Raw genomic sequence first — 8,993 nt, 5'->3', positions numbered from 1 at the left:
GCAGCGTTTGGCTCCTCTGCGTGTCGGAGCTCTGATGGCGATCTGAGTGAGTGAGAGAGATAGAGAGCAGCGCTGGAGGGTCGGAGCGCCGCTCTCAGGCCGAAACGGGGGCAGATTCAGTCCGAGCCTGTGACTCACTCACTGAGGTGTTGGAGCTCAGCCTGGCATGCGGAGAGCGCTACTGCCGTGCTGCAACGTGGACGAGTAGCCGGAGCCGGAGCGCCACAGACAGCGGCGGCTCTCCTGCCATGAGAGAGTCCGAGTGCGGGGCGCTGGAGCGGGGCAGAGACACCCACATTGCTGCCGCCGCCGCTGTTGCTGCGGTTTAACCGGCACACGGTTCCTTAAACAGACTCTGTAGAGACAAAAAAGGAAAGGTGGAGATTAGAAAGCTGGGGGGGATGGCTGGGAGAAGCCGCAGAGCCTGGTTCAGCGTTCTTCTGGGGCTGGTGGTCGGCTTCACTCTGGCTTCCAGGCTCATTCTGCCGCGGGCCACCGAGCTGAAGAAAGCGGGACACAAACGCAAGGCGAGTGTGCTCGGAGGAAGCGGAGGAGCGGCGGGCTGCGGAGGCGGAGGAGGAGGCGCCGGGCTGAGGAGGGAGCACGGCGGTCTGCTGATGTGGCCACCACCGCCGCCGGACCACTCAGCCCTGCCGACGGAGAGATCCGGTCAGAAGGCTGGACATTTCCTCTTCGTCGGCGTTATGACGGCCCAGAAGTACCTAGATAACCGAGCCGTGGCGGCGTATAGGTGAGGAAGGAAAGGGGGAAAAAGAAGAGGGGGAACAAAAGCGAGGCAGCTGCATTCAGGGTGGAAGGGGGTAAAAGCCTAATAATAATGAGAAAGCGCACACATATGAGCCACAAGACGCGAGAAATGGACGATGTTTTGGACAAAAAGTGGACAATCACGCCAAAAATTCAGCGTTTAGCTGCTAGGCTGAGTTCTCTTATCAGATCTAACATGTGGCCATGCGTTTTTGTGTCCTTTACTTAGCCCCTAAGGCAAAAGATGCTTTAAAGGAGAACTCCACCGATTTTTCAAAAGTTGCAGATAATTAAATGTTTAAGGTGTAAATAAAGTCACTGAGTGGTTTGGTGTAAAATGATTTATTTGTAGAGAAAATGGTGGTGATAGGAACCGGGGTCACCACGTTTACAACACAAATATAGCCATTTTATTTACTATTCAAAACCACTAGTGATCGTACACGTGTCTTCTGAGTTTCTATATGGACTCTTGATGATGGAAAATAGCGGAGAGTCAGAAAAAAAAAAAGTTTTCTTTGACTCACACCTTAACAAGATGTTTTAGACCAAAGCTTCATCACAAAGCTGTAGTGTAGTCCTAACAACTTTCTGTGAAGGAGCTTTTAGAGGTGGACATCTGGTTCCTGTCACCACTACTGTAAACAAATTTGACTCCGTATGATTCTTTAGAACAGATCGTTTCACACCACTCTGAATGACTTTGCTTATATCTTAACCATTTAATTATGTGGCACTTAATTGAAAGTGGGGGAGCTTTCCTTTAAGGTACCAGGTTACTGTGTGTTCTAAGCAGTAGCCGTAGCTAGTTTTTGTGTCCACCAAAGTCCCTCCGTCCACATGTTAGTCACACCTAAACACGATCGAGTTAGATTACTGCGTCCTCAAATGACTTACAGTGTGAGCTCTGCTTAAAAACTGCCAAATTTCTTCCTGTCTGCCTCCATCTGTGAGCTCAACCCATTCAGCTCTAACATAGGTTATCTCTGAATGTTATCTCAATGTACATAGCCACAAAGGCATGCCCCACCCTGGAGTGGTCACCACTTTTCTCACGGTGTCTTTATTTACAAAGTGATGATGTCCAGAGTGATCTTCTGTGTTTATCAGTGTCTCTTGCTGGGAAGTGGCAGGGGTTGTGGAGCTGTGTGCTTTTTTTTAAAGGGTAAAATTAGATATTGGCTTGTGAAGAAAGCATGCTGTCCAAACAGTACTGTCTTTTTACATGCAGTCATGTGGGCCACACTAATGCATTTTGAAGAAGGCACTCTTGTCTTGTTTTCAGAGGATATTGTGTTAAAAAGGCCTCACATCAAGCCCAGAATAGATTTCATTTGATTTTATGATTAACCTATTTTGCAGCAGCGTTGCTCTAAGAGATAACCCTCATACTGTAGGCTCACTTTGCATAGAGGCTACAGATAATAGTTCATTTTCATATCAAGGTTTACCTCGAAGCATTGAGTTACACAGTGCTTCCATGTAATCCGCTGTGAATGGCGTTTTTGTAATCCTCATATTCTCTGTTTGAGAGTGGCATGGACTTTGTGTGTGGAGAAGTGAGGGCCGTGTGCACTAGCAGGACAAAAGCAGCACTTCATGTGAAAGTTTCCACATGCTCTTACCTTCTCCTCTGGGCGTGCCCAAGGTCATCCCCAGCTTAAGCCTCAGATGACTGCAACAAAGGAGAGAGGAGTGGAATTTTGTCCACTAGTTTTTTGCCAATGATGCTTCATATTGAGCACGCTCAACTTGTATAATTTCAGTAGAAAAGCACTGACCACCAGAATGCCCAATGCCAAGCATCACCAATAGAGGTGTAAATCTTTCCAGCATTGGGCCAAGCAGCAGTGGAACTGTGTTCTCTGGAGTGATGGAGCTCCATGCAGTATCTTTGGGATGAGTTGGAGTGTCCAGAACTGATCATCCAACATCAGTACCTAAAATATTATGGCTTGTATTGTGATCAACCATATCTGAATAGAATAGATTCACTCTATGATAAAAAGTATAGTTATTCACAAGCTGTGGTTGTTCTAAAGATCCATTTGCTCACTCTCCTTAATCTCTGTGTGTTGTGTAGGACCTGGGCCCAAACCATTCCAGGTAAAGTGGAGTTCTTCTCCAGCGAAGGCTCCGACACCTCCATTCCCATCCCCATTGTAGCCCTAAAGAACGTGGACGATTCCTACCCGCCTCAAAAGAAGTCCTTCATGATGCTCAAGTACATGCATGACCACTACCTGGACCAGTTTGAGTGGTTCATGCGTGCGGACGATGATGTCTACATCAAGAGCGACCGGTTGGAGAGCTTCCTGAGGAGCCTCAACAGCAGCGAGGCCATTTTCCTTGGCCAGACGGGGATGGGGGCCCGGGACGAGCTGGGCAAGCTGGCCCTGGAGCCCGGTGAGAACTTTTGCATGGGCGGTCCGGGCGTGATCATGAGCCGCGAGGTGCTGCGCCGGATGGTCCCCCACATCCGCCAGTGCCTGCAGGAGATGTACACCACCCACGAAGATGTGGAGGTGGGGCGCTGCGTGCGCCGATTCGCTGGGGTGCAGTGTGTCTGGTCATATGAGGTGAGTGAAGGGTAGGATGGACAGCTGGAGTAGGGCTGCATGCCAACAATGTATCATTTATTGATAAATTCTAATACACCATAGGAAGCATAGGGGCCGTGGCTTCTGTTGATTTGTTGTGGTCTAAGTAAAAAAAAACTGCTTGTTTCGATGTCAGAACTTGATGATGGCACTGTTACAGGGGCAGAGCTGATTCAATTAGTTGATTTTTCATATAATTATAGATAGATTATAGATAGATTGTAGAAGTAATTGTTAGTTGAGCCCTAGATTTTGATCTCTGGCGTGAGTCTCAAATTTAAATAAAACCTGAATCGTGAAATAAGCGAAGATCCTGCCACAAGCAAAAGACTGAGAAGGTGCAAACAGCGGCGCTTTGATCACAGGCTGCTCAGTCAGACAGAATTTTTAAGAATGCTTTCTTTTTTCTAATAAGGAGATATTTTACTCTTGGAGAGAGAATACAAGGTCACATTGTAACGATCAAAGCGAGAAATGTTGCCGCAATCCAAAGTCCAATCGCCAGACGCTTGCTTTCTAGTGCACATTGTTCTAAAATCAGCTCTTTTAACAGACTTGCAGAACTGCAATTTGAGGGATTGGAAATTATAGGTTGCAGCTTTTTGCAAAAAAGTGTTTTCTTCTTCTTCTTCCCTCACCATCTTTGCTCCCTGGCAGCCATTAACCATCGCAACTCTCTTGTATACCAGTGCTGTGTGTGTGCATTAGTGTTTAAATGGTGGATGATTCTATCAACACAAAATGAGCTGTCAGCGGTTGGTTGAGATGGGCTAATAAATACGTTCATGCACAGCGTGAACTATTGGTGGTGACCTGAAGTGGAAACTGACGGAACTGTTAGGTGAATAAGACAGACAAGCTTCTAAGGTGAATCCAAGGTACCATAATAGTTACTGTCAAAGGCTTATCTAGTAGCCCTGCTAGATTTTCAGCAATAACTAATTTGTTCATAGTAGGTTCATTCAGAGCTGCATGGTCTTTATTTGTAGTGTAGTGTAATTTAAAAAAAACATCTGTTTAAGGTGCACAGCAGCTCTTTTAAGTATGAGGACCTGCTGTTGCATTAGTCAGCTCTACGTGTCTGTGTGGATGTGGGTAGCCTAGATGTAGACATGTCAAGTCCTGGTCGGTTTCTAAATGGTTCTAGGCTTGGAAGTATGGCTCTAGAAAAAAAGGTTTGGTCTAGGACCAGATGTTCTATACACTTGCACATCTCATTTACAGAATTTCATTACATCAAGTAAAAAGTTCAGAAACACCTTACTAAAGGGTTTCATTCAAAAGGTGACTCAACACCCACATAAGCCTTTTATGACAACTGACATAAACTTATAGAGACATCATTTTTGGACATCTAAATTGTCAAAAGCAGAGAATCTCAGCTATTAAGGATAAACAGCACCTGCCTTTTGTGGTAACTGACAAACTTACATAGGTGTTATTAAAGGCTTCCAGCAAGCGTCAGTGAAGTCGCATCACAAAAGCATCCTTTATGGCCACTGACGCTTGTTGGATTAAGCCTTCATAAATGCCTGTGTAGGTTCAAGTCAGCTGTCATGAGAACATAGCCTTATATAAGCGTTCATAAAGAATTACTGCCAACAAGTGTCAGTTGTTGTAACAATGTGGAATCATATCAAAATTGGCAAAAGCAGCATTGACGCTTGTTTGAATAAGCATTTCTAAATGTTCACAGGTTTATGTGAATTATGTAGGCCTTATGAATGCTGCCCCTCAGTAAAGTATTTCCAAAGGTTCTTTAGGGCAGTCGGTCCACATTTTTGCTCTATCCTTATGCATTGTGAGTTTGGTTGGAGCAAAAATGTGGACCATCTGAGGGTCCCTGGGGGGCTGGCTTAAGAGCCACTGCTTTAGTGAACTAAAATTGGTTCTTGTATAGCATTACTCCAAAGAACCCTTATGCACCTTAATGCTTACGTGTAGTAGAGTTTTATAACTGTTACAATTGTTTCGGCTTGAGTTAAATTGACTGTCCACTTTCAGGCCTGTGTTGCGACTCAGGTATTAAGGCTACCCAAAGTCTACATAAGCCTGAACCAAATCTATATGGACCGACATAAACCTAGGTAAACATTTATAAAGGCTTATTCCGACAAGTGTTAGTGAAGTGAAATCACATAAACTGTTAAAAGCAGACTTTATGACCACTGATACTTGGAATAAGCCAATATAAGTGTGTACATAGGTTTATTTCTGTGGTCATGAAAGGCATGTGTAGTCTTAGGCATGCTGCACTTAAGAGTTGCTAAACGTTCTGGAACATTCGGGAACCAAAAGTGATTCTTCTATGGCATCACTCCAGAGAACCCTGGCACCTCCATTTTTAAGAGTGTAGAACAGTTTTCCCATAACCCCTACAGCTGTTTAGGCTTGAGTTAAACTCAACTCTGTCCACTATCAGGCCTGTGTTGACAGTCTCAGCTATTCAGCGACCCCTGTTAAGGATTGGAAAGAAAGGCACTAAGCAGTGACTCATGGGAAAGTCCTCTGCATCAGTGTTCCGTTGACCTTTCGTAGGAGTGACCTCTGACCGGGGGTGGGCAAGTCATCGAATGCAGAGGCCGAGCTAATCCTAGTACTCTGACTCTCCAGATTTCTTCTCCATTTTTGAGCGCTGTGGTTGAAATGCCAAGGTCAGACCTCAGTAGCTGAGCTTTTGTTTTCATGGAGCTGCTGTTTTTCGCTCTCACCTTTCCAAGAAGCAGTTGAAGTGTATTGATATCTGACTGGCATGCCATTTGAGCTTTTAGCACTTTGGCTGGATCTTCTCGTTGCCTCTCTCCTCGCTGTGTGAAGATGTTCAGGGATGGGAAGTGGTACTTTTCCTCGTTCTTCTTCAGCCACAATCGCATACTTTCTTCTCATCTCCAATAAGTCTTCCTGTATCGTTTAGTCTACTTAACCTATCCGTCAAGGCAAGATTACCTCTTTTCCATCTTCGCCGGCTCGAGCAGATGTGTACATAATCCTTCACAGCAAATATGACCGCGCTTTGCTCGTGAATTGGCAAAATGGAAAAATTAGTAGGTTGGAAAGCCATCAGAGGCCCACTGATAGATCGCTGGCAGTTTTTGGCAGGTGGAACAGGCCCCGAATAGGAAGCTGTGCTTCTGAAAGCGTCTCCCCTGTGCCTGGGACCAGTGGGGGCTTTAATGTGCATTTGATGTGTGCTTTAATTACAGCTGTGCAGGGCTGGTTAGAGACGGCACAGCTGGGCAACCTGCTATTAGCGTCAGAGCATTCTGCCTTCAGTGCTTTATAGACACGGCAAGGACCTACTGCCTCACAAGTCTCGACAAGTCCTCCGAGAGGCACAGCCTTATAAAGTGACCTCAAAGACCAAGTAGCTTGCTCTGCAAAATGGTGGCCTGGTTCTCTGTTCAATTAAAATTCTTCTTGCTTATGCCCTGAAGATGTGTAGTCTGTTTGCCTGTCAGTTGTGTATGTTTTGTGTGGTCTTCAAGACTTCCTGCTAGTAAAAGGTGTGAAAGCGAGAGGTTGATTGTGTAAGTATCTTGAAGAAGTCATAGTAAAAACGTCACTCATTCTCCTGCAGAGTTCACGCATACAGAACATGCGGGACAGTAGAGGTGGGAATATGCCCATATTTATTGTTAACGTAATAAATTACATCATGTTATGTCACACTGTGCTTTTCTTCAGCTGTATATCTGTGTTAAAATGATCATTACCTGAGAGAATTAATTACCTAAATGACAGAAAAATCTTGTCAGATGTGAGAACAAGCTAAAAGCTAAAGTTAGCAAGGAACTAACAGTTACGCTACCTCAGTTTGACCTCTTTTCTCTGGCTGAAAGGGTGGGAAAAAAAACTCTCTGGTGTCCATTCACTGCTATAAAGATAGAATCAATGTTTAGTTTACTGAGTTAAGAGTTAGACTAATGCTAGCTTGGCTGTATTTATTAGCCTGTAGCTCAGTGGCTAGGCTAGCCCCACTGCCCGTTCCTTTCACAATTCTCTCTGTTACTGAGGGAGTGCACAAAATGGAATAATGCAACCACAGACTGCAATTATCTGTGGTAAAATGATGATTACCTGAGAGAATGAATTACTCAAATGACAGAAAAATCTTGTCAGATGTGAGAACAAGCTAAAAGCTAAAGTTAGCAAGGAAGTAACAGTTACATTACCTCAGTTTGGCCTCTTTTCTATGTCTGAAAGGGTAAAAATAAAACTCTAGTCTCTATTCAGTGCTATAAAGATAGAATCAATGTTTAGTTTAGTGAGTTAAGAGTTACACTGATGCTAGCTTGGCTGTATTTATTAGCCTGTAGCCCAGTGGCTAGGCTAGCAGTCATAAATGATAGACACCACAGGGAGTCCCAATGGTTGTATAATGTATTAGCATAATGCATGCAGGGTATTGTAGCGAGAGAACACAGATAAACATGAAAACAGTATAAAATCATGAATCCTGTCAAACTGCTGAGGCTGAGGGATATAATGCTGTGGTACAGGCACTGCACAGCACAGCAAATAGCATGAAAATAGTGAAATATTGAAGCGGTTTTACTGTAAAACAAAAAATCATTGATATTGGCTAATATTAAAGGTTTCCATAAATATTCTGGTAGAGAAAAGATAAGTGAAATTGTGCCTCTCTAACCAAATCTAAAACTAGTAAGAAATATTTTGTGTTAAGTAAGACAGAAGTCCGTTTAGCATTTAGCATCACCCTTCTGACTTCTCCCTGAACCCTTATCTGGAGTGCACTACGATATGAAGTCCAGGAGAGCAGTGCTGAGGCTGTAGTGTGGTGTAGATCACAGCTTTCAGAGCACACAGTGAGCAGCGCTGGCCTGAGGGAGGGATGCTGAGCTTGTTGTCATCAGTAAGGGGTTAATCGCTCATCACCTGGTCCTGCCTTAAGCCTGGCTGCCTAGAATCCCCTCTACAGCTGCCCACAGAATGCTCACATGCAGGCCTGGACCTTTCAATCTGCTCCTCTGACCTTGCCCTCCACCAGCTCCTGGCTGCTGCTTGCTTGTAATTCTTTCTTCTTTCTGTTTGCCACAGTATAGCAGGAGATATGGCGATATTAGAGTGACAGTTTGGCCACACATTAAGATTTCCCATATTCCAAGTGTCAAAGACATGTTTAGTGCTTCTTTAGTTTTGCTCTGGAGTTACGAGGCTAATGTAGCTAACAAGTAATGGAAGCTGCCCACCTGCATGCATCACACGCTTGCGCCAAACCATGTCGAGTTGTAATCTCTGACTTGCTAATGTGGTTTCAGGCACTTTATGATATACCGTCTATAAAAATGAACGAAAGTACATTTCATCGGTGTTGTGGCCAGAAATGTACATCATAATTCAATTTTTTTAACAGTTTCAGTATATATCACAGTATTATGATAATTTTTTATTAATGAAACCAAATTGGTTGCTTAGTAGTAGTAGCTTTGTAAGTTAAGTGTTGTATTATTCTAGAAATTCCTTTCCAGTTAACCTCTTATTCTCCAGGGTATATTTTGGTTTTTCCATCTGAATTTATATGACCAAATCGTAAGGCAAATTATTCAGTAACTGCATGTAAATTTTTATTTATAATTTTTATTATTTATACCCTTAAATTAACAG

At 43.9% G+C, this 8,993-nt stretch overlaps 1 protein-coding gene across 1 annotated transcript in view; it reads left to right on the top strand.

Moving 5' to 3' along the window:
* Positions 1 to 8,993, top strand: part of chsy1 (chondroitin sulfate synthase 1) — an 80,362-nt gene continuing 71,369 nt past the window's right edge. The window contains exons 1-2 of the mRNA XM_036586446.1: positions 1 to 751; positions 2,852 to 3,347. Of these exons, the coding sequence (XP_036442339.1) occupies positions 402 to 751; positions 2,852 to 3,347 (846 nt within the window). The 5' untranslated portion in view covers positions 1 to 401. The remainder of the gene's footprint in view (positions 752 to 2,851; positions 3,348 to 8,993) is intronic.

Source organism: Colossoma macropomum, unplaced genomic scaffold, assembly GCF_904425465.1.
Source record: "Colossoma macropomum unplaced genomic scaffold, Colossoma_macropomum, whole genome shotgun sequence".
Lineage (NCBI taxonomy): Eukaryota > Metazoa > Chordata > Actinopteri > Characiformes > Serrasalmidae > Colossoma > Colossoma macropomum.
Note: the sequence above shows the minus strand (reverse complement) of the source record. Positions and strands in the feature narration are given on the sequence as shown.